The 25,858-nt window shown below is 46.4% G+C and overlaps 1 protein-coding gene, 1 long non-coding RNA gene and 1 gene segment (V, D, J or C); all 3 read right to left on the bottom strand.

Annotated features, from left to right (window-relative positions):
• LOC131762178 (T cell receptor beta constant 1-like) overlaps positions 1-25,858 on the bottom strand; it is a 169,299-nt gene that overhangs the window by 114,614 nt on the left and 28,827 nt on the right.
• LOC136794825 (uncharacterized) lies at positions 3,250-5,505 on the bottom strand. The gene is made up of 3 exons (XR_010842053.1): positions 5,448-5,505; positions 4,514-4,662; positions 3,250-3,817 (listed from the first exon to the last, which is right to left on the bottom strand). It is a non-coding gene; the product is annotated as an uncharacterized lncRNA (long non-coding RNA).
• LOC131762969 (uncharacterized) lies at positions 10,841-25,250 on the bottom strand. The gene is made up of 6 exons (XM_067041701.1): positions 25,211-25,250; positions 23,824-23,887; positions 15,249-15,334; positions 14,860-15,153; positions 11,109-11,253; positions 10,841-11,033 (listed from the first exon to the last, which is right to left on the bottom strand). Exons 1-6 carry the CDS (start codon positions 25,248-25,250, stop codon positions 10,841-10,843), a joined length of 822 nt encoding a protein of 273 aa, XP_066897802.1.

Here is a 25,858-nt window from a genome sequence, read left to right on the forward strand (position 1 = left end):
CAAAAATCACCAGGGACTAGGCAAAATTACATGCATTCCTATAACCCTCCTCCAGAAATTCTGCCTCTGCCCTAGAATCTACCTGTTTAACCTAACACTCCGGTGAGGTAAGTTGTCTCAGATCACACAATTTTTTTGAGTAGAGATTCTTAATAGGCTAAACTAACCAAAAAAGGAGCACTTAGTGCATTAAATTACATGTTAAAATGCAAGTAGAACAAGAAGAATTATCCTGGGAAAGAGAATATTTACTTGATAAATTTAGGTTCTGAGAACTGCCTTAAAGAAAAGGATCAATAGGAAATGAGAAACCTAATTGAAAACAATGTAAATGAAGCTGAGAGAAATTTCCAGGGCTTAGGGTATAGTCAGTACTGTCAAATGCTTCAAAGAAATCAGGCAGGCAGAGAAACAGAAATGTCTTTTCTTCCAGCAGTATATAATTTTAATGTTTAGGAGAATAGTTTCATAAGAATGGAAATATTCCCTTAAAAAGCTGAAGATAGCGTTCAAAGGAGCGACTCTTCTGCGACAAAAGCAAAGGTGTTGGTGATTAAGAGTAAGACTGGATTTGGAGAGGAGCAAAAATGGACAATAAAGAACACGTATTTCTGAGCTTCTGTTTCAAGGGGTCAGAATGAAATTTCGCCTGAGAAAAGAAGAATCATATCTGGACTTCTGGGAGTAAAACAGCTGGGTTCATCTTATATTGAAATACGAGCAGATGTGAGAAAGAGTGTATAAAAAAGCCTAGTGGTCGGCGGTGTACAAATGACCAGTTTTGTGAAAGGAATGGATCATCAAATTTTACGATAGAGGAGACAGAGCTCTGTCGGCTCTACGTCGCGGCAATGGCCTGCCTAGGTCGTTTCACTTACATTGATGTGGAATGCGTTGTCCCTCATTACACTTTGGATCAAATACCTGAGGATTCTTCAACTGTCTGAATATCAATTTTCAGTTTTCTGCACATCAGGTATTTTTCCACTGAGAACATATTAATCTGTCTCCTCCCTCAACTCCATAGAAACGAATTAGTGACGGTGGGGTCTGACATAGTTACACTTAAAATTAACATGCTTTTTGTGTTACCTGGATTTAACTCCTTAAAAAGAAATTAACCAGTGTTTTCACTTGGTCTGACATTATTCTAAAGACTAAGGATTTGATCCCTTCTCTAATTCTTTCTCTTTTCCTATCCAGCAAATGCATGGATTACCCTTCACCCCTCATGTGTGCTGGACATCTCTTGGGTGACCCGGCTCCTAGTTATAGAATTCCTCTCTTTGGAATTCTTGCTCCCTAAGGTCAGAGGGACAGACCCTCAGCTGCCATGTTGTTCAAAATAACTCATCTCGTTTGACTAATGTATTTTCCAAAGCATGTTTCTGAGTAAAACAGGATCTTTTTTTCCCCCCTATTTTCTGGATTTGGAATCTAGCATGAGAGAAGGCTGGTCCTTCTCAATGTAGCTGGAGGGCTGACATCTGAATCTAGAACCATCTACGACTATGAAATCTAAGAAAGAGAGGAGAGGGGGCGGGCTTGCCTGCACGGCCGGTCTGGGGACCTGCGGCCGCCAGTAGGCAAGGCTGACTTCTTCGGCTTCGTGAGACCCCAGCCGGGACGCCAGACCCCTCCAGAGTGAAGGACTTCCTGCCGGCGCTGCCGGCTGCCCTCCTGGGTGTGCAGCGAGCCCGCTCTCTGATGTGCTTCCCTTGCGTGAATAAGAACAGCAACTGGTACGGCCTGAAGCCCACCGTCCGCTCCGATATGCACAGCTACCGTGTGACCATCTCTGCGCCCGCTGGCATCGGGAACGTGGTGGACTTCGGCTGCACCCCGAACAAGGGCTGCTCGGGGCCCTGCCCCGTCCCGGGCGCCAGCCTCTGCGCGGCGTCCGCGGGCACCCGCTGCAGCCAGAGCTTCCCGCGGAACTCAGCGCGCCGACGGCGGGCTGCGGGCCAGCGCCACCCGGCGGGCCGGGCCTCGGGCGCCCGCTCAGCCGGCTGTCGCCTCTGCTGCGGGTTGGCCCCTGACCGCCAAGACCCTGTACCCGGCCCAGACTCCCCAAGCTCAGCGAGGAAGGAAAGCCAGCCCCTCCCAGACCCAAGAGGATCTCCAAGCCTCCTCCTCCGTTCCCCACCCTGCTGAGCCCACCTCTAGGCCCTGGGTCCCCCGAGGCAGGCCTGCCCCCTGCACCCACACACCTGCCAGCTGCCCTTACCTCCAGGGGCAACCTGGGAACGGAGCCCGAGGGTCCCCGAGTCAGAGCCGCGTCCCAGGGACGGGCTGGGAGGGGCACGTGGTCCCAGGTGGACAGGCGTGTGGTCCGCGTGCCCTGCGGGGCGCGGGTGCCTGTGTGTGGCCGGGTCTCGGCCTGGGTCGGGGGGCGGGGGTGGGAGCAAGCATCAGGATGCCGGCAGCCGCAGCCCCTGGGGCCCCGAGCGCCAGCACAGAACCCCTTCCCCTGGCACCTCTGCACACCTCACTTCACTCACTTCAAGGGCAGCCTTTTGGGAGCCTGGGCGGTCACTGTCCCCGGGTCTAGGCTGCTGCCCCAGGAATCTGCTCTCACCCCGAAATCCGGCTGCGTCTGGATCTCGCCTCCCTCCAGGGCCACACTGGAGCCCTCCTGCAGCTTCGGTGTCTCAGGTAAACACAGAGGTTCCCACCATTTCCCGCTCTGGGTGTGGCCCAGAGCCTGAGCCCGCCCCTCCCATCAGGGTGCTAATGACGGGGAGGGGGCGGCAGAGATCCAGAGCCTCAGGTGTAGAGGGTCAGAGGGTCCCCTGCGATCGGGCCTCACAATGAGGCCCCCTGGGAGGCAGTGGGCAAGAGGGTCGCCCGAGTCCACAGCTAGCTGCGCTCGGCCGGGCTGGGTTGTTTGGGAAGTTTATCCTCCGGACAGGACTGGACTGGACAGAGAAACCAGCGGAGGTCAGCCTGCTTCTGGCTGGAAGGCAGGAGCCTGCAGGGGGAGGGGAGGGGAGGGGACCCCCTCCCCAGGGGTTCTGGGACTTGGGTACAGGGTACCTGGGCCAGTCAGGCTGAGGAGGACACAGAGCACGGGGGGGGGGGGGGTGAGGGCGTGGAGACAGAAGCTCAGTAAGTGGGTGAGCGAGACATCCATCCCAAGGGCCTATGGGAGGGGTGGGGAGGGAACTCCCCTGGGAAGGCCTGGACCCTGGCTGGAGGGCAGGGGTGCTGCTCCCCGAGTCGGCAGCGCCCCCCCACCCGCCTCCCGCTGCACGCCTACTCCCACGGCAAGCCCGACTGTGGTCCGTGGCCAAGCCAGGGGTCCCCAGCGTCTGCAGTGGGGGAGTGTCTGAGTTCTAAGCCAAGGGGATGCGTTGACTGGGCCGGTGGTGGGGGAGGAGCAATGAACTGAGGGCTGCAGCTGGGCACCCTGTGGAGAGTGATGTGTTTATCCCTCAGGAGGCTGTCACATCTCCCGCGGGGTGGGAGGGAATGCAGCAGGGCTGGGTCCAGGCCCCGAGCACCGCTGTCCAGCAGTCCCTGCAGGAGTCGGGGTTCTGGCCCGTATCCCGGGTCCCGGTCACAGGGGCAGGTGAGCAGCTCTGCACAGGATGGGCCCTGTGACACACATGAATGCAGCGTCCTCAGTGTCACTGCCACCAAGAAGATGCCAGCACCAATGCAGTGATAGAGCTCCAGGGAGGGGCGGGAGGAGGGGTCTGCCCGGGGAAACCAGGGTGATCCAGCGGGGCGACGAGGGGAAGGAGGTCCAGGCTCAGTCAACAACCTGTGCAAGGGTCCAGAAGCACGTCACAGCAGTCTGGCCGAGACTCATGGCCTGGTGGAAATGTTGAGATTCACTTGAGTGGGTCAGACCAGCATTAAAAACCAAAGCAAGAAAAAAGAATTCAAGGGGATGAAATCAGAATGTCCCCCAGGAATGCTGGTTACCCCTGGAGTTTGGAGTCCTGTAAACAGAATGTTGCAGCGACTTCCCTGGCAGTCCAGTGGTTAAGACTCCGGGCTTCCACTGCAGGGGGCACGGGTTCTATCCCTGGGCGGGGAGCTAAGCTCCCACATGCCTGCCTTGCCTGGAGGCCAAAACACAGCAACAAAAATGCTGCCCACCATCCCAGTTCCACGAGATTAAATTGCAACCCCCAGCAGTCTTGCACCTGCAGTGCGCCCTGAGGCGAATGCAGGATGGGGGAAAGCAGGAGGAAGCATGCTGTGTCTTGGATGTGGGCCCCTAGTTAAGATGTGGATCTAAGGGAGAATTGCAATGACCACTGACTCTTGCATCTTCCCATACACAGAAAGCACTAAAATCAGTAACTTGAGATGTCTGTCTTTTGTGATTAGCAGTAATCTTTTACCAAGATGTATGCATGACCACCAGTATTTCCCAATCAAAAAACTCATATATATCCTTGCTCCTCCCCTACCTTTTTAGAGCATTTCCTCAGACTTCCTGAGAGGCTATCTCCCCAGGCCAAAGTCCTCGGTCAAGTCCCTGCAAAAACTGGAAACTCACTGTGTAAGCAGATAGCGTAGAGGGTCGCCAGAGAAGGAGAACCAGGAATAGCTTTCTTGACATAAGAGAAGCCATTTTGGCCTAAGCCATTCTGTGACCTAAGCCTGGCCGCAATGCTTGTCCTTGAACAGGTCTCGGTCATCAAGGATCTTAAGGGAACAAAGGAATGCAGGAACAGAGGAAAAGCCATCGAGCAATAGGGCAGTGAAGAAGCAGAGTGCTAGCTCCTCCTCAAGGGATGTACATAATAATATACCTTTGAGCTCTGTAAGGAACTAAGCCCCACCCCCGCCCCAGGTGGTGGGTGGAGGATTATGTTGACCCTTCTGACTTCAATCAGCTCAAGCTTGGACTCTGTCAACCTTTGCCCCATTCTATACTGGATAATCCTCTGCTCAAGCCCCTTCAGGAATATGCACGGATCCTTAGCTTCAAACTTCCCCACTTTGGGTAAGATCCCTGGTGTTCTCCTTACTTGCTGCCTGTAATACATCCTTCCTTCTCCTGCTCTTTGGCTTGGTTGTGCCTTTTGGCTCCACACCTACCAAGAGGCGAGCCCAGTTTTCAGGCAACAACTGCTTTCACATTGTGCATTTTGTTTGCTTCGTTTATTGCTGACAGTCCCCAAGTAGAATGGATCCACTGTGTTAGTCGCTCAAAATAAATCACAAGAGACTTTGCTAAAAGGACTGAGGCCAGCAGGGTGGGGCAGTGGTGGTGATAGGGACTGAGTGAAGGGACCAAGTAGGTGATTAACAGTTACTCCCACTAAGGGATCATAAGTAAAGAAAAAAGTATGGGAGACCCCTGTAGGTTAACGATCACCGAAGAAAGCAGGCTTGCTTAGCATTAAACCAAGCAGGTCTGCGTAGCAACAAAACCATGCAACCGAAGCAGAAGACATGCCCACAAACAATGGTGGAATGAGACTCACATCCTGCCCACTGATGTCAGTCAGTTCATGATTCCTGGGACACGTTCCTCTGAGCACACTAAAAACAAAAATATAGGGAAAAGTGACGTTATACTGAAACCTGAGATGATTTTCCGCGTTTTAGTATATGTTACCACCTTTTTGCCCATTCCCATGGCACCATGGCGGTCCTGGTTTGACCATGTAGGGACAAGAAAACTTCCCTGCCTGATGTGGAGGAGGAGCTGATGATGGAAGTTTGACGTCTACTCAAGAATGAGGAAGAGGTGGTCTTCCCCTCCTCACTTTTTCTACATTATAAAAATGTAGCCCACCCAGCTTTCATCAGGGTGCTACCTTGCCTGCCTGCTTGTTATCTCTCACAAGCGTCCTATGCTAATAAACATTTTCCTTACTTGTCAAAAAAAAAAAAAAATAGAGGAGACAGTTTATAATAAGGGAGAATTAATGGAGCCAACAGGTGGAAAAAGAAATGAGTTATCAAATCCGGCACATCACAGTTCCAGAACTTCATTCCAGAGAAATGCCTGTGCTCTTGTTTTGTAGGATATACATTTAGCCTTGTAAGAAATTTCCATTTGGCTTAAGATAGCTCTAGTTGGCTTCTGTTATTTCCTTTCAACCTATTATACCACCTGCTTCCTGAGCTGAGCCCAGACTGAGTTTGTGCATTAAAATTAGCAAATATTTATCACTGTGGAATCACTGCTGGCACACAGATACACGGCTGAATCCTGCAGCTCCGCAGGCTGGATCTCCAGGCTACAGGGGGAGTCGTGGGGGCACTCAGCTGAAAACCTCTCCTTGGGCATCTCTGTTTCATCCAAGACCTTATCGTTTTGGAAGGAAATCAAGAACTTGAACTCTTTGGCCAGGATCTGTCGATACCAGTAAACATAAATGTGTCCTTTTCTTGGAACACAATACATTTTCACTTTCTGTCCTTTCTCTTGGACCAGGTACCCTAGAGGCTGGCTGACTTCTGCCTCAAGGAAGCCTGTGAAGAAAGCACACAGAAGTCGGAGACTTAGCCCTTGAGGGAGTCTGATGACATGGATGAAAGGCTTAGAGCAGGGGGCTGAAAAATCAGAGCAGGGACTTACCTGCATCCAGGAGGCAAAGGACAATGAAGGAGGTGAATTTGGGGCACATGGCAGGATTAAGAAAAGGGCAGAGGCAGGTGGCCTTCTCTCAGGTTCTTTCGTCCCCCGCAAGCAGCTTCTCTGTGACGTGATCACTTCCTAGAACCCAATAATCTTTATATAAACACATGTTTGCTTTTGCCACAAAGAAATCACTCCTTTAGATGCCATGTTCAGCTTTTTCATGGAGTATTTCCATTCTATATATTCTTATGAAAATATGCCCCTAAAGAATAACATTATGTATTTTCTAGGACAAAAACTTATTTTTGTTTCTCTGTCTGCTTGATCTCTTTCTAGCATTTGACAACATTAACTGTAGGCTATCCACTAAGTCCTGGAAATTTCTCTTCCCTCAGTTTCATTCCCATTACTTTCAATTAGGTTTCTTATTTCCTATTATTTTTTTCAATGCAGTTACCAAAACCTAAATCTATCCATTAAATTTAGAATCCTGCTGTGTACAAGCAAAAAAATGTAGAATATATGAAACAACTGTACTCAGTCATTGGAAAACAGGCAACACAAGACTGTGATTCTTCTAAAACCAGAAAAACTGGGGAAATGTCTGTGCACAGTGAGGAGGGAAAAACAGAACATGTAAATTTTGTGATGAGACAGAGGTTAAAAGACAGAGGGGACAAAGGCCACTAGAATTTGTGAGGAAGGCTACCAGAGAGGAAGAAGCTACACAAAGAACACTCCAGAAGTCTTCACATGGATCATAATAAATTTTTGTCTCAACAGTAATGTGTCTGTGTGCAATGAAACTAACAAGTATTTGAGAGAAACCACAGAAAAGATTCACCAGGACCCCCAGAATGGCCATGCTTTTGTAGTGGGACAAAATCAGGCTAGAGCAAGAGTTGGCAAGTTATAGCCCAGGGCCTGGCCACGTGTTTATGCAAACCGTTGCGCTGGGATAGGAAACACTTCCAGAATTGCAGCATGAGGAGCTTTGAACACCTGATTTCTAGAGAAAGCAACATAATTGCTGAAAATTTAGAAACAATCACTTAAAGCCTCTGAAAATTGTCCCAAGAGCACACAGCAAATGCAGAAACAATTACTCAAGAAAATCCACTAAATCTCAGTAAGCGCCGTGAGTCTGTGGCATCTGAGCCATGACTCCCTCCCGCTCTGTGACAGAAGCTCTGCCCCACATGGACGTGGTCCAGAGCACAGGGATCCTCCAGCCTCTCCTGGGGAGGAGCTGCCAGCATGCCTTGCGCCCACCAGCTCCACAGTGTAGAAACTCTGTTCCTGGTCAGTCCAGCCCAGAGGTCTGGACGCCCTTCCTCCACCCAGCACCCACGCATAGGGTGAACTCTCTACTCCAGAACAACTGGCCAACTTGTTCTGGAATCTTCCTCTTTCTGGCTTGCTCATAGGGTGGAGGTTCCACGCTGGGAGAGACAAGTCAAGAAGACCACGGCATCCCACCCCACCCAGAGACCCACTCAGACAGCAGAGGGGTATCATTCCAAGGGAAGCGAGCTGTTGTCCCTGCCCCCCCATGGCGAGGGGCAGGCTACAATGGCACAGAGCTCTACAGCTCTACTTTGACTTAGAGACCAGCCCAGCCTTGCTAAGATTTTCTTAGAACTATATTGCAGCCTAAGACCTACTTTTCTTCCTTCCTTGTTTCCTTCCTCCCTTTTCCTCCCTTTCCTCCTTTCCTCCTTCCCTCTCTCCTTACAAGGCTGGATCTGCGTCACAGCGGGATGGCTTTCGCAGCCCCCTTGGCTTCCTTCCCATTCCCCCCCCCCCCCCCCCACAGCCTTTTTCTCTAATAAATCCCTTGCATGATTAGCCCAGGCTTGGCTAATTTACTCCTTTGAGGACCTGAACTAATGTATCTTTCTTAGGTGAGTTTGGGACCTTCAGTAGGGGTCATAGTCAATGCTAAGCTCTGCGGAAATAATGGTCAGTTCTGGAAAACTGTTGGTTCCTGTAAATCCATCTGATGGCATTGGATCTTCACAGAAGTTGTACTCGTATAAGATGTCCTTGTATGGCTGTTGGGAAATAAAGTCCCTGAGTGTAAATGAGAGAGATTAGAGGAGGCTGCAGCTGGGATAAGATGTAAGCCAGAAGAAATCACTCGCTCCTGGATCAGTGGAATCTTGTAGCTCCTATCTTTCTGTGACTGGCTTATTTCACTTAATATAAAGTCCTCAAGGCTCATCCATGTTGTGTCATATTGCAGAATTTCCTCCTCTTCTAAGGCTGAATAATATTCTATTGTACGTATATGCCATGTTACACTTAAAATGTTGTGAGGAGGGTTCAATGTTCTTACCACAATAAAATAAAAATTTTTAAAAAGACACCACTCACTCTTGCCCCCCTACTCTCTCCAAACTCCCAGAGCATCCAACAACATGACTTCCAATGTTTTTCTATCAGATTCTCCCAAGATTTTAATTTCCTTCTTCCCAAGTGTGTCCTCACACTTTTCGTCACCTTCATATGCTCTAGAGAACAAGGGAATTCTCTGCTGCTCTGCTTATCACCAGCACACCATATCGACAGCCCCTTTCCTCCTCCTCCTCCTCCCCCCTCACACCTCCCGAAGCTGTCCAGGTACGAGGATCAGACAGGGTACCAGGAGTAGGAAACGCATCTGCACTTTCAGCCCCGGCCTCACCTTTCATCTGGGCCTGGAATGAGACGAGTCTGTGCTCTTCTTTTCTCCCCTCCTTTTATTCAAGAGGACATGGAGTGTTTACAGAATGGAAAGGAGCTCTCGCCTGCCCCCTAGTGGAAGTCTATGGCCATGGCACCCAGGATGCATCAGTTTGCTAGACTTTGCCATGGAACCATACAATGTGAGAAGAGGCCCCAGAGAAATCTAGCCCCAACATCTCATTTTATAGAAGAAAAATCTGAAATTTAGATTTTTGGATGTGAGAATTTAGGCAGATGAATAAAGAGACACAGGGTGGAATCAGATGTGCAGACGTGTGGTGAGCAAAGAGAGAGGAAAGCAGAACGTGGAAGTTAGATGGTGGGTGGCCCAGATGCTAGTGTTTAGCTTCTCTGATTTTTACTTAACATCACCCGAATTGGATATTGGGCAGTAGTTCTTGGCCTCTTGATTAAAGAGTTGGACGCATGTGATGTTGTTGATGACCGTATGTAGTGATACAATAAATTATCGCATACTGGGAGTATCTGTGTGTTCTTTAACATTAAAATGGAACACATTCTCATCTTCTGATTCAGGCATCTCACAGCTAGCAGATGCCAATTCCTTCTTGCCCTGATGAAATTTATTCCCTCATGCGTCCATTTATTCAATCAGCCATCATAAATATTTCAGTCTAGTAAAGTACATAAGACACCTATTGGCTTTTAGAAAACTGTCCTAATAGATTGCAGAAATCCCTTTTGTTTCAATCAAGCTGCAGTACTTGAAATTTTCTATTAATATTAAAAACATAGGGTAAACCCTAGTCATTTTCATATATCTTCCGCAGTGCTGCTTCTAGATTTTGACATGAGTCCTCTTTGTGCCACTCAAATGGTTCATAGACAGATTTATATCAGGCAAAATAGTTAAAGGCATCGTGAATAATGCATGTCCCAGGCATTTCATGTGTCTTCAAATCTGGCACGAATTTTTAGCAGTTCTAATTTTCCCTACTTGATCAGAAAAATGTGCGACCGCATTCGCATGCCTTGAGGGCAGTTTCTTCTCCTAAGGGCAAGGACTCGGGACAGTGAGGCCGCCTCGGGCCTGGGCCTGCCCTTTAACATGTCTCTGAGTCAACAACTCAGACTTAAAAACAACAACAACTAAGAAAAAAAAATCCTATTTATCTACTGAAGAGAACAGAGTGGGTGATTAAGGTGATCCTGGGAAATTACCACAAACTGAATGCAGGTAAGAGTAACCACTTTTCCACTCTTTGCATAACTGTCAGCGGTTTTTGTAAGTTTAGGCCCAACTTCTATCTACAAAGGAGATAATGACAGCCATAAACCCGCTTCCTCTTGTGGTTGTAGGAGGGGGAAACAGGTCTAGAGGAGGCTCTTGGATCTGGGAAACAGAGGTTTATGAACAGAGGGGAGGTAAAGCTTCAGTTCTGTGTCTCAGCTGCTGGCACAGAGATACATGGCTGAGTCGCCCAGGCTTGCTGGGCGGATGCCAAGAGAACAGAAAGAGGTGTTCGGTCGGCTGGACTGGAAGTTATCGGAGGTGTCTTCTTCATCGTTGAAGTCTTTATCATAGTAGTAAAACAGCAGTCATGGTGCCTGGCTCCGCTTCTGTTGGTACCAGAACATGACTTCATGATCCCGATTCTGAGAACAGCTCAGGGTCACTGGTTTTCCCGTCCTGGTAACCAGGTGTCCTGGGTTCTGGATGACCATGGCACCCACGTGAGCTGCAGAGGAGGTGGAAGATTCAGAGACAGAGTGAAGAAGGAGAGTCGCGTTGCTGCCGCAAACGAAAGGCACAGAACTGGGGACAGGATCGCTTTAGTCAAAGATGTCCTTTCTGACCAGGACTTACCTGCTCAAGGAGACAAAGGGCCACACAGCGGAGAAGCCTGGGGCCCGTGGCAGGGCCGGGACAGGAATGAGACTCCGAGCTCTGGGTTGAGAGGTGGGAGTTCGGAGAGTCCCTGGTCCCTCATAGGCATATCTGCCTGTGATGTCGATTTCACCGGGGCAGGGGCACCCCTCGCTGTGATACCGTACGCAGCTTCCTCTTTGGCAGGGGCATGTGGGCTTGGCTTGATCAGGTATAAAGCAGATGTGATGGTCCCTTATTTGCCTCTGTTCCTATATCTGCTCCATTTCACCCTGGCCTCTCCATCTCACTCCTCGTTTCTTTTATCCTATAAGATAGCTCAAGGTTCTTCAACACATGAATAACTTTCGCTAAACTCTCACTTATAAACCTGTTGAGATCAGGTCTGTTTTGCTATCCACGTCACGGATGGATGACCGATGTCTGCAAGCCATCCTCACCTTGATGCAGAAGTCAAGTCCTGGATTCCCTCTATTTATGTCCACCTTTCAGAGAGTATCAAGGAACTTTTCTACACCTGTTGGTCATCAGTGACGCCAGAATGCCTCCTTGTGGCCAGTAGAAATGTGCCTAGCAGCAGCCTTCCTACGCTGGCCCGAGGACATCTGTACAAAGGGTGATATGCATCAGCGCTTTGAGACGTACCTAGTTCCTCATTCTACTCGACTGGATCCAGAGCCCTCAGGCCACCACACCAGTGCACTAGCAAGCCTCACCAAGATGCCAGAGCCCTGCTGGTGGCAGCTGCACCTGACCTCACGAGTGTTCAGGACTGGCTGACACACATCTGTATTCAGTGCTACCCCATGCTTTTTACATTAAAAAGTCAGACCCTATAGATAAAGGAAAATCAACTTTATCATAACTGACCTGGTTATTCCACTCAAAAATGGGATTTTTAAAGTATTTGGAAATGGATTTGTGCTAGACAAATGAAACTTAAACTTATTACCCCATTACCACTATCATCAGGGAACAACCTACAAACCAAAAGTAAATGCATTTTGATTCACTGTTCTTATTTCCATCAGGGAGACTTGTTTATCTTGTGATAAAAGGGCATATAAAGATGTGGCCACAATCAGTATCACAATTCCTTTTAGATCAGAGCAGCAAGGTAGGCAAGAGTCTGCTGTGTTTTACACCAGGGTAACACACACACACACACACACACACACGCTAAATCAAATAGATTCACATATGGATTGGGAGTTTGGGATTAGCAGATGCAAACTATTATATATAGAATGGATAAACAACAAGGTCCTACTATACAGCACAGGGAACTATATTCAATATCCTGTGATAAACCATAATGGAAAAGAATATGTAGAAGATGTGTATAATATATAACTGAATCACTTTGCTGTACAGTAGAAATTAACACAACACTGTAAATCAACTATACTTGAATAAAATAAATTTTTAAAAAGATATGCATAGATTGAGTTCTGCGTAAGGAGCCCCAGAAATACCCCAAATCACAGATATCCCCACCCAAATTTTCTTGAAATACTCTTGTATTTCAAGGGTTAATTCTGGTTCTTCCTTGGGGGAGGCAGCACAGGGAAAGTCTCCTGTTTAGGGCTGCCATGAGTTGAGAGGAGTGGGGAGGGTGCGGTTTTGCACAGCAAGGACATGACTCTGAAACACTGTACCTCAGCTACTGGCACAGAAATAAACTCCCGTGTCGCCCAGCTCTGAGGGGTGGACCCTCAGACTGGACGATGTCCCTTCAGTCCTTTCCGCTGAGAGTCGGTCTTTGGGCATCCCTGAGTCATCCTGCATAGACTCTTTTAGGAAGCATTTCAGGAACTTCACTTCTTTCCCCACAGCACATTGGTACAAAAATAAAATAATCATGTCCTGAAATTGGGTCACATCTCAGATTCACGGCCCGTCCCTTCTCTACGACCCTGTGGCTGGGGGACTGGGGGACTCCAGCTGAGATGTGTCCTGGGGGAAAAGACAAGAACATCCATGACAAGAATGGACAGGAAAAGGGCCAAGTGGAGATTTTCACATATCTCAGGACTCACTTGCTCCCAGGAGACAAAGGGACACTAAGCTGAGAAGCCTGGAAACCACGGCAAGATCCAGATGAAGATGAGACCTTTCCCAGGTGAGGGAACCTGTACGTATGAGCAGAAATGAAAGCAGATCCATGTCCTGGGGGCCCTATAAGCTGTGCGCTGGCAGTGACATGACCCTGTTAGCAGACGTCCACAGTCTCAGGAGCTCCCTCTAGGGACATAGAAGCGTAGAAGAAAGAGCACGCTTTCTCCAAAGGTTGCCCCTTGAGGGGTGATGAGGAAGACCTGATACCAATAAAAATTGGCCTCTTTATGCATTTCCGAGGTATTGACCTCATATGTGTTCCATCTTTGCCTCCGTGGTTACCTTGCTTTCTCCTCTTTCATCTGTGTCAAATCTCCCTGTGTCTCCCTCTTATACATACACATGATCTCATTAGGGCCCAGCTGGCTAATCCCAGATAATCACCCCTTCTCAAAAATCTTAACTTAATCACACCTGTAAAGTCCGTTTCTGCCATCTAAGGCAACATGCACAGGTTCTAGGGATGAAGACATGGGTATCTTTGGGGGTGGGGGCTGGGGGCTATTATTCAGCCTACCACGCAATACAAAATGTCTTGCTGATCAGTCTGGAAATTTTTATGGGTATCATTTTCCTGTAATACTAATGAGTCAACTTTATATCCTTCGTGTATAAATCTGCAACTGGCACTCTCTTCACTGTTAAGCTTCAGCGTTTGTTAGCTCGCAGAAACTAGCGATGGCAGAGTCAGCGTGATCCCAGCATATCTGGGGGCTGTGTGCAAAGGGGACAGAAGGGGAGCCTCAGAGAAGCATCAGGGCAGCCTTGGGGGTGGACTTCTGCACTGCGGGCTTCTGCTCGGCCTACCTTGCCCCTCCTGATGTTTAGGAAGCAGTGGAACGGAGGCCAAGAAGAAGCAGCTGCATCTGGGGCTAAGTGCTCTGAGCTCGGGGAGCGAGTACAATTAACAGCAACATGACAAGCTGGCTTAGTAGGGACTCCGGAGACCCAACGCTGGAGAATTTATTTCTCATGAGCTGTAAAGATACTACGGTTCCTCTATACCCTTCACCCAACTTTCCTTAATGTCAACACCATGCATAACCATGATACTTTGCTCAAAACCAAGAATTTAACATTGCTACAACTCAGCTACAGGCAAAACTCAGGTTTCCCTAGTTTTTCTACTGTTCTGTTCCGGGAGCTAATCCAGGATACCACGTAGCATTTGTTATGTTTCCTTAGACTCCTCCAACCCATGAGAGTTTCTCAGTCTGTTCTTGTTTTTAATGATTTTCACACTTTTGAAGCTCACCAGTCAAGTATTCTGTAGAATACTTTTCCAACTGGGTTTATCTGGTGCTGACTCAGTCTTAAATTGAAAGCTCAGTGGGTGACATTTACCCTTAGCCATGGACTGTCACCCTCTGTGAGAAATTTGTGAGAAACGCCAGGAACCAGGCCCCCTACTGCCTCTTCCCACCAAACGTTTCCTAAGGTGACGGCTTGTTGCATTCTGTTCTTGCCTTCCCTAGGGACAGGAGAACACCAGACCCCCGTGCTGCTAGGGGAGGAGCCTTTACTCAGGACTCTGGATGGCTGGGGGCTGGAGCCAGAAGGGGAAGCCGAGGTTTTCTGCATGGGGTGAGGTGACTCTGCAGCACTGTGTCTTTGCTGCTGGCACAGAGGTACACGGCCGAGTCCCCCGGTTCTGTGGGCTGGATCTTCAGAGTGGAGAAGGATGCGTTAGGCATCTTAGCTGAGAATCGGTCCTTGGGCATCCCTGACTCGTCTACGGGAGCTTGGTTGCGGAAGTAAATCAGAAACTCCAATCCCTGCACCAAGGTCTGTCTGTACCAATAAAGCACGGTGTGGTCTGAAATCGGCACACAACTCAGAGTTACTGCATGTCCCACTTCTGTCACTTCATGCCTGGGTGTCTGGGTGACTCCAGCATCTGTGGGCTCTGTGAAAGAATTTGGAAACAGAATACGAAAAATATTGGAGTCACAACAGGGAAACCCTACGTGAGGACACTGAATATTCCAAGGACTCACCTACCCGCAGGAGACAAAGGGCCACACAGCAGAGGGCTCGGATGCCCATGGCAGGATGAGAACAGCGCGGAATTGTCCAGACTAGGGCCCCTGTGAAAATGAGCAGAGAAGTGCATTTGGGACAGCTTATCCCCACAAATGTGTTTGTCAAGTGACACCACTGAATGAGCCACCCCCCGCCCCCTCCCCCCGGGCCGCAACTCAGAAGCTCCCTTCAGAGAAGAAGGCCGTATCTCCAGGAGAGGAATCAGGTGGGACTGAACTCAATTATAATTGATCTAAGATAGAGATTTACACATCCAGAGGCTCCCTGCAGATGTTTTGATATTATCAATTCATAATGCCTTCTCTATACAATCTCTTAGCTAGAGCCTGCCAACTATTTCCATTTGAACCTCAAACTCCAAGTATTTAAAGATGAATTCATTGTCTCGTCGCAAGCCAGCTTCTCTGCGAACCCTCATATGCCTCTCACTGGTGGCTAGATGCTCCTGGTTGTATCACACTCCAAATCATCCATCAGTTAGGAGGTGGGCTCTGGGCTCTCCAGGAAAAACAAGAATAGCAACTCCATTGTTAGGGCTTCAGGGACGGAATTGATGCCTGGAGAACTGATTCAATTTGAAAGCTCTTTTTTTTTTTTGCAGTGAAAGACCTTTCTGGGTTCATTTATCCTTGAGCGCTATTAAATTCTCAAAGCCCATAGCATAGAATTTCCCTCATTTCTCTATCCCCACCATGGAATAAGCAGATGATTTTCACATTCTCTTTGCATATCAAATTCTCTAGAGTTGATGTAAATTGTATTCTTACTCCTAGAAAAGCTCGATGGTTTTAAATGAACACTGGGCCCTTTCCTATGAAAGGGGTCTGCTGCCACAAACCCACTCCCTCTCATGGTTGAGGTTATGAAAAGCGGAGGGAAGCTTTCCGTTTACTGAGTTGTTCAAGCAAGTTATTTGTTGACCAGGAAGAAGGACCAGTTCGAATCCATATTTTGTGATTAGCACAGAGACTCACTGCTGAGTCTTCAGAACCCGAGGAGCACATATGCCAATTTTAAAGAGAAGATAGTTTACAGGCTAGATTTTGTTACCAGGGGTACCTGTTTCCCTCGTGGGTTCCATCCCCTTGGTTTCTGTTGGACCCTGAACGTAAAACTGAGACCGTTACTGTATTTTTATAAACGGTCATTGTTTGTTCCTTCCTTGTTACCGGGTACCTATAGACATGGTAGACAGAACGATGGCTCCCCAAAGAGCTCCATGCCTGATCCCTGGAACTGTGGATGTGTCACATTGCATATCAAGGGGGAAGGAATTCAGGTTCTAAATAGAATTAAGGTTGCTAATCAGCTGACCTTAATATAGGGAGACTAGACTGGATCTTCCAGGTGGGCCCAAGGTAATCACAAGGGCCCTAAAATGTGGAAGAAGAAAGAAGAGTCGGGGTTACAGCGATGCAGCATGAGAAAAGACTGGATCCATCACTGTTGGCTTTGAAGATGGAAGGGTCCACTAGTGAAGAAATCTTGGTGGCCTCTAGAAGCTGAAAAAAGCAAGAAAACAGATTCTCCACTCCAGCCTCCAGAGGAAGGCAGCCAGGCTGACACCTTGTTTTAACCCACTTAGACCCATTTTGGACTTCTGACCTTCAAGACGGTAAGATAATAAACTTGGATTGTCTTAAGCCACAAAATGTATGGAAATTTGTTAGAGCAGCAATAGGAATCTAGTAAATTACAGTATCCTTGGGGCTCATGAGTGAAAGAGGCCGTAGCTAGATACCAGATACAAGGGGGAGGCTGGGGTTTAATCACACAGTAAGAACTTGAAATCAGGCCAAGGGAAGCCCAGGCAAAAGACTTCTTATCCCTGCTGAGAGCAAAGTTCTTGGGGAGAAATCCTGTTGTTCTGATCCACCCCAGCCCCTGCCTGACACATGGATTTGCTGGTGGTATCACTGTGGTTGTCAGCTCCCTGGGGCCAGGGTCCCTGGGATGAGGTCCAGGGTAGCACTTGCTGTTCTCCTGGCCCTACCTACCCTCTAAGTACAGCAGAGCCGGTGGGTTGGCCTGGGCTACTTTGGTTCAGGCTCACCAGGCTGCTCTGACCCTCAAACTGCGTCTCTGCTTTTCCCAACCCAGAACGTGCAAGCTTCACCACCCAGCTCCTTGTGCAGCCTTGTCTTAAGCAAACGTGGAGGAATGCCCACTGCAAGCGTACCTACCATTCAAAGCGGGCTCAGAGCGCCAGTCAGAGCAAAACCCACCTACACAGCAGAGGAAGAAGGGTTGGTCTCTATTTCCTTCATTCTCAGCCATTATTCAGGACACCTGCAACTCTCTAACTCTAAACCCAACCCTATGGTTTCCCTCAATGTCATTCTTCCAGGCCACACAGATGCTAGATGACAATGAAGCCACAGTGTCTCCTAGTGGCCGGTGCGCAGAAGTAACACAAATATGCTGTCTGCCCAGCACATAAGGCGGGGGCGGGGGGGGTGTGTTGTTCCACTGAGTACAGGGGGTGTGCATGTTATGAATTGTTGGTGTTAGAGGGTCAATAAATAATATTGACTTATTATGGCCTAAGACGGAACCACCTGCGAGTCAGACATCGGAGTCAGGCAGAGATAATAACATCAGTTTTGATATTGGTAAATAACAGGGCTCAGATGTGAAACCAAATAGGCTGGCTAACACTATGCTGAATCAGAATTTAACTCACTTTCTCTCCCCTCCAAACTGCAGGCCGACCCTCTATGAATAAGAAAGTTCGCTAATCTTAGTGCATGTTGAGAAAACACCGAAGAATCTATCTCTTTTCTCGGTAGCCAGGAACAAGGCAAGAAGATGAGAGACTAAAGAAGATAAAGAGATGAAATAAGATAATCTATTTCCCTTCCCATAGAGAAGATTCAGCAAGGAATAGGAAGATTAGAACAGGAGGATTACTTTAGGGAAGTCCCCGAAAATGGGAAATGTCAAATAAAGTGTGGTCCTGGGAAACTGGGTTTAAGGGGAGAAGAAAGATAGACACATGTCAGTTATTCTTCCCAATTCCAACAATTGCTCCTTGAGTATACTCACAGAAAAACAGCACAGAGGTGTCCTGACAGCATAGCAATTAAACAAATTCCAAGTCCATTCTGTACTCTGTGATCAAGTCTACATAGTCACTCCCTATTTCACTTCCCATCCTGCCACATGGTCCAGTGGAACATCAGAGGTTATGCAATGAAAGTAAAAAAAAAAAAAAAGAAAAATGTAAAACTCCAATAATAAAAATGACAAAAACAAATAGATGTCTCAATTTTATTATAAATACCCTTTAAGTTTTTAAAAGAAATACTTTGGTTGAAATTAAAGTTCAAGTGTAACATCTCTATGTCGTTTAAGTTAAATATCAAAGAAATCTCAGACTAAGAATCTAACATTAATTGGTTTTTATTTAAAATTCCAAATAAAATTCTTTTGACTTGACTCCCAGTAATTATAAATGAGAGCACTCAAGTTAACCCTTCTTTGTTGTCTAAATAGTTGGGTTAAAAATAAAACATCAAAAACTTCAATTAATTAAAGTCTAAAATATAGTGAGGGGTTCTTGGCTGGAATCTTGGAGAGGTGAGCCTCCAAGGAGGGGAGCATAGCAGTCCTTTTGCCCTTAAGGACATTTGTCTTCCCTGACTCAGTGCTCATGAAACTGACTTACGGTCCAGGGGGACAACCGTAAAAGACCAGAATGTACCAAATGTGGGACCCTGAGAAACTCAATGTTCTCTCTTGGTGATCCGGGACACCTCAAGCCTTGAATTCCAAATCAGGTAGCCCCGGACTGTTTATACCCCACACACTTGGCAGAAGCAAAATTTCTCTGGTCGATGATCTGTCCATCCTAGACGAAAATTATTCCTACAAATCTAGTGCCTGGCACAAAGTCAGAGATAACCAGATTCACGAGGAGAAATACAAACACCGTAAAAATACAAACATCGTGACTGAGAAGCAGCAGAGAAAGAAAATCAACAAAAATAGTCCCACAAAGATCTCAGATGTGAAAATTACCAGACACACCCTAAGACAACTATGTCTCCTATGTCTAAAGAGATAAGATATAATCTTGGAAAATGTTATTAGAGAATTAGTGACATAGGAGATTGGAAAAAGAACCAAATAAAAATGCTGGTGAGGAGATGGTCATCAATGACTGAGGTTTTATCAGACAAGTCAGCTGGCTCAAGATACGGGCAGAGCAGTCGAGGAGATACGTGAGTGAATGGATGTATATTATGACTTGCAGTCTTGGTTGGGTAAAGAGAGAAGTGAAACCAGCAGAAATTGAGGGGTAGTGACCATGCCTTTAGGAGAATCTCAGTAAGCTGCTTTCCAAATAGTTCCAACCAATGCTTCAGAAAGATTTCTAGAATTATCTTAGAGAATCCAGGCAGAAGTTAGAGGAGAGGATACATTATCAGAGGGAGCAATTGGATCGGGGGTAATTGATTGTTTTAGAAGTTCTTACTAAGGAATATTTTAATGCACTAAGGAACTATTTTAATGTACTAAGGCAAACAGCTGTTAATACCCTCAACATGCAGTGTTGAGCTGGGTTGGTCACAGCAACAAACTCCAGAGTAAGAATTTGTTTTGAGCTAAGATTTGAGACTGGTTGCCAGGATACCCATTTGTGCATATTTCTTTGAAGTTGGAAAAGGGCTGAATAAAATAGCTAAAATTATCATCCCCACCAGCAACATCATTATTATCAACACATTTCCATAAAAATGGGAAAAAAGTGTTTTCCAACCACATACTCTGTGTTGAGACTTTGATGCCTAAAACTTCCTAAGTACAAGCCGAGAGAGAAGGATATCAACTTGAATCATTCAGATGGTGAAAAAAACCTCAGCGAGCCTGCTGTTTGCTACGCGCATAGAATCACCATCGGTATTATTCAAGTTTATTGGATATGTTTTGTGACTGCGTATTTTTATAGGAGAAAAACCATCACTAGCCCCCGAGGGCTGAGTCTGTGACAAGTACTTTCAGTTTGGGATTCTTGAGTTTTCACCACAGAAGGCTTCTAATCCCTGAGTCATAATTATTTTCAAACAACAATTTCGGCTCTCGTGTTTTAAGAAATAATGTGTGTCCTCCATTTATATGCATCACAGCTTATCTCTGCAAACCCACTTCTTCCCCTTGCATAATGAGGAGTAAGGGGAGGGCTGTCTGGGGCTGCCGTGAGCAACACAGAGAGGGAGAATCATGAAGTTTGTGCACAGGAAGGAAGGGTCTCTGCAAGGCTGTGGCTAAACTGCTGGCACAGAAATACAAAGCCGGGTCCCCCAGCTCTGCAGGCTGGATCTGGAGAGTGGAGTCTGCTCCTTGGGGCCTCTCTGCAGAAAAGCGATTCCGAGGCAACTACAAAACATTTATTTCAGCCTCTTCCTCAAAGAGAATCAGTAGCTCCAGACCCCTTGTAAAGGATACTGTGGCCTGAAATAGGATCGCATCACAAAGCCATGGCCTGTCTTTTGTCTGTGATCTTGTGTCTGGGGGACTGGGCGACTCCACCTTCTGTGAGTTCGGTATCAGGAAGAGACAGAATTTGAAAATGGAAAGAGGAGATGATTGAAATAATCACTGGAAAGAGAAAACGCAGAGAGAGCTTGGTGTTCTCAGGACTTACAATTGTACTTTATGTAACAATTATGCCCCCAGGAGACAGAGGGTTTTGCTCAGCAGAGGAGCCTGGAGCCCATGGCAGGGTCAGGGCAGCAGTGGGAAGTTCATCAGCTCAGGGGCCTTGTGGGCATGAGTGGAGGAGGAGGGGCGTCCTTGTCCCCACTGGCCGTTCCCATGGTGACATCCCTGTCTCTGCAAATGCCCATAGTCTTAGAAACCAACTGTTGTTAACTAAAACATATCTAGAAGTTTGTTGAACGTGTTCATAGACTGCACGTGAATTCATCCAACTGTCCCCATGCATCGTTCCAGGGCTGAGTGATTGGATCTCCCATCACCATCTTCTAACTCTCTGCTGGATGTTTCTACTTGGATGTGTCAAAGGCAACTCACGTTTGACATATCAGTTAATAACCTTTTCGTGTTATCTGTAATTATCCTTTTCTTTGGAGGTGTCTCTTTTACCAGGTTCTCTATTTTCCCAAGCAGATGAGCTTAGACAAGGTAAAGCCGGGGTAATTGCCACCGCTTTATCCTAGAAGCACAGTGAACTAACTGACACAATTGAAGGTAGAGGGATAAAATGATGCCCTGAGTGTAGATTTGAGTTGGAAGCTTTTATTCTGTCTGAAGGTCAAAGACCAGTTTTCTCTTTGCTTTCACTCATCTCCATGATGCATTCAGAGAAGTCTCTTATTCCTGAAAATACCAGGATGGATAGAGTAACAGTAAATACAAAATTGAACGGACCTTCTGGAATCTTAAAAAACATAGCATAACTTACAATTGAATTTCACTGGTTAGTATCCGACTTTTATTTTTAACAGGGCAACATTTGTTCTGAAACATTTCTCTTCATTGTCTGCGTGGTGAGGTAGAAAGGGTTAGAGGACTGGAGAAGGCCCCAATAGTTGGTATGAAACAAGAAAACAAGGAAATGTGTGTCAGAGAGGTGGAAACAGTAGAGTCGTGTTCTTAGAGATAATCTTCTGAATACCCACAGCCTAGGGCTTGCATGCCAATGCTACCAAGTTAAGACCCACAGATGTAGAACCATCAGAACCATCCGTTTCCCTCGTAAATTCTCTATTATTGAGATAAAAAAGCTGCTGGTCTGAGTCAGTTAATCACCCCATGATGGGAAGTTTCTTCACATTGAGGTGTCACTACTTGTACCATTCTTGTGCCCAAGGGTTAAAAGTTCTGAGTGATGGCAGCATTCAGGCTGGCAGGAGACAGGACTGATCAGGCTACATACAAAATGCTTGCAGTTGAGGCTTGCCCATTCCAGGGAAGAAATCCCCCCTGTGTTCCTGGGCCTCACCTGCTTCCTGGGCAGCACTGAACAAATCCAAAACAAAATCCAGGCAGGGATGGGGCATCTTACTGCTCAAAGGAGGAAAGGCAGGAGTTCTGGGAGATCTGATACTTATTAAAGATATTTGCAGCATCTTAGCCAGCAATTTGAGACTAGCCTAGACAAGGTCTAGAATTATCTACTTTCCTCTCCTACATTTCCCTTACATCATCCTATACAGCATCTAGGACACACAACTAGTGGGGGTTAAGTTTGGGGTACAGGTGTATATCTAGAGTTTCTCTAATGGTCTCCCAAGGCAGATGTTTTCCATCTCATGGGTCCCTGAGAATTCGGACGGCTCCTGGCTCTTCTCTGTCTACACCCCCAGCAGGGTCAGAAGATTCTCCACTCGGTGATTTGTTCCGTTTTTACAGTTCAGGTTCACTGCTAAGCAGAACCCACCTGCATCCATAAAGGAAGAAGAGTCTCCATTTAATTCCTCACATTCCACTGGCCACTCACATCTGCAAACCAGATGCTGGATGCAAGGATGAAGTTGAATTTTCCCTGCCTCAATTTCTAAGGCAGAACTAAGCCGTGTTTCAAAAACATCTATAGATTTAATGTGATCCCTATCAAATTACCCATGACATTTTTCATAGAACTAGAACAAATAATCCTAAAATTCATATGGAAACACAAAAGACCCAGAATTGCCAAAGCAATCCTGAGAAAAAAGAACAAAGCAGGAGGCATAACCTTCCCAGACTTCAGACAATACCACAAAGCCATAGTAATAAAAACAGCATGGTATTGGCACAAAAATAGATACATGGATCAATGGATCAGAATAGAGAGACCAGAAATAAACACGCACACCTACAGTCAATTAGTCTTCGACAAAGGAGGCAAGAATATCCAATGGAGAAAAGACAGTCTCTTCAGCAAGTGGTGTTGGGAAATCTGGACAGCCACATGTAAACCAATGAAGTTAGAACATACCCTCACTCCATACACAAACATAAACTCAAGGGCTTCCCTGGTGGCGCAGTGGTTAAGAATCCACCTGCCAATGCAGGGGACACGGGTTTGAGCCCTGGTCCGGGAATATCCCACATACCGTGGAGCAACTAAGCCCATGCACCACAACTACTGAGCCTGTGCTCTAGAGCCCACAAGCCACAACTACTGAACCCACATGCCACAACTACTGAAGCCCACGCACCTCGAGCCTGTGCTCTGCAGAGAAGCCACCACAATGAGAAGCCTGTGCACCTTAACAAAGAGTAGCCCCTGCTCACCGCAACTAGGGAAAGCCCGTGCACAGCAACAAAGACCCAACACAGCCAAAAATAAATAAATAAATAAGATTCATCCCCCACCCAAAATAAATAAATAAACTCAAAATGGCTTAAAGACTTAAATGTAGGACATGACACCATAAAACTCCTAGAAGAGAACATAGGCAAAACATTCTCTGACATAAATTGTACCAATGTTTTCTTACATCAGTCTCCCAAGGCAATAGAAATAAAAGCAAAAATAAACAAATGGGACCTAATCAAACATAAGCTTTTGGCATTTTCTCACCTCCTGAGATGATCCACACTCTGTCTGTGGAGTGTGTTTCTCTCTAAATAAATCCACTTCTTACCTAAAAACAAACAAACAAAAAACCAACTTATAAGCTTTTGCACAGCAAAGGAAACCATAAACAAAATGAAAAGACAACCTACAGACTGGGAGAAAATATTTGCAAATGATGCAATTGACAAGCGCTTAATCTCCAAAATATACAAACAGCTCATACAACTCAATAACAAAAAAACAAACAACCCAATCAAAACATGGGCAGAAGTCCTAAATAGCCATTTCTCCAAAGAAGACACAGAGATGGCCAATAGGCATATGAAAATATGCTCAACATCACTAATTATTACAGAAATGTAAAACAAAACTACAATGAGGTACTACCTCACACAAGTCAGAACGGCCATCATTAAAAAGTCTACAAATAACAAATGCTGAAAAGGGTGTGGAGAAACGAGAACCCTCCTACATTGTTGGTGAGAATGTAAATTGGTGCAGCCATTATGGAAAACAGTATGGAGTTTCCTCAATAAACTAAAAATAGAGTTGCCATATGATCCAGCAATCCCACTTCTGGGCATATACCCAGACAAACTATAATTCAAAAATATACATGGGCCCCTATGTTCATAGCAGCACTATTTACAATAGCCAAGACATGGAAGTAATCTAAATGTCCATTGACAGATGAATGAATAAAGAAGATGTGGTACATACACACAATGGAATACTACTCAGCCATTAAAAAGAATGAAATAATGCCATTTGCAGCAACATGGATGGACCTAGAGATTATCATACTAAGTGAATAAGTCAGAAAGAGAAAGACAAATACCATATGATATCAATTATATGTGGAATCTAAAATATGACACAAATGAACTTATTGACAAAACAGAAACAGACTCACAGACATAGAAAACAGACTTGTGGTTGCCAAGGGGGAGGCTGGGTAGAGGAGAGATAGAATGGGAGTCTGGGATTAGCATACTCAAACTACTGTATATAGAAAGGATAAACACGGTCCTACTGTAGAGCACAGGGAACTATATTCAATATCTTGTAATAAACCATAATGGAAAACAACATGAAAAAGAACATACATATATAAGTGAATCACTTTGCTGTACACCAGAAACTAATACAACACTGTAAATCAACTATGCTTCAATAAATAAATACATAAATAATTTAATTAATTAGTTAATTAATTAAATACAACAAAACCCCAATCTGCTTCTCCATCCAAAACCAACGCCTCCTGATGGCCAGTGGTTGGGGGTCACTGGCCTGAGGCCCTTCATCCAATGGCCCAGGGGCCTGGTGCAACTTCTACACTATTTGCATTAGAACTGGGGCTGACACCAGGCAGTGTTTGTGGAGGTACATCCTTCCAGCTGCTTCTGCTGCCCCTGTTCCCTCCTCATTACGCTAAGACATACTGTTCAACTACAACTTGGGATAAACACTGCTTTTCCTCCATTGACATTCAGTCAACTTCCCAAAGTTTGTGAGTTTTTGACTATCCTTCAGAACACTCAGCCTCTCTTGACACAGAGAAAATGGTCCTGTGCAGCTGTTATATAAAGACGGTGAAAGGAACCTAAGTAATTTGAGTATTTTGGTAATTTATCCAGAAGTACTGTTGTCAGAGTATATCCCACAAAATGCTCTCTGATATAGCTGTTCTTTTCTTTTCTTTCTTTATTTAGCCTGTGTTGGGTTTTCGTTGCTGCGCATGGGCTTTTCTCTGGTTGCGGCGAGCAGGGGCTACTCTTCATTGCAGTGCACGGGCTTCTCACTGCAGTGGCTTCTCTTGTTGCGGAGCACAGGCTCTAGGCACGCGGGCTTCAGTAGTTGTGGCACACGGGCTCAGCAGTTATGGCTCGCAGGCTCTAGAGTACAGGCTCAGTAGTTGTAGCGCACAGGCTTAGTTGTTCCGCGGCATGTGGGATCTTCCCAGACCAGGGCTCGAACCCGTGTCCCCTGCATTGGCAGGTGGATTCTTAACCACTGTGCCACCAGGGAAGCCCTG

The sequence above is a fragment of the Kogia breviceps genome, chromosome 9, assembly GCF_026419965.1.
Source record: "Kogia breviceps isolate mKogBre1 chromosome 9, mKogBre1 haplotype 1, whole genome shotgun sequence".
Taxonomy (NCBI): Eukaryota; Metazoa; Chordata; class Mammalia; order Artiodactyla; family Physeteridae; genus Kogia; species Kogia breviceps.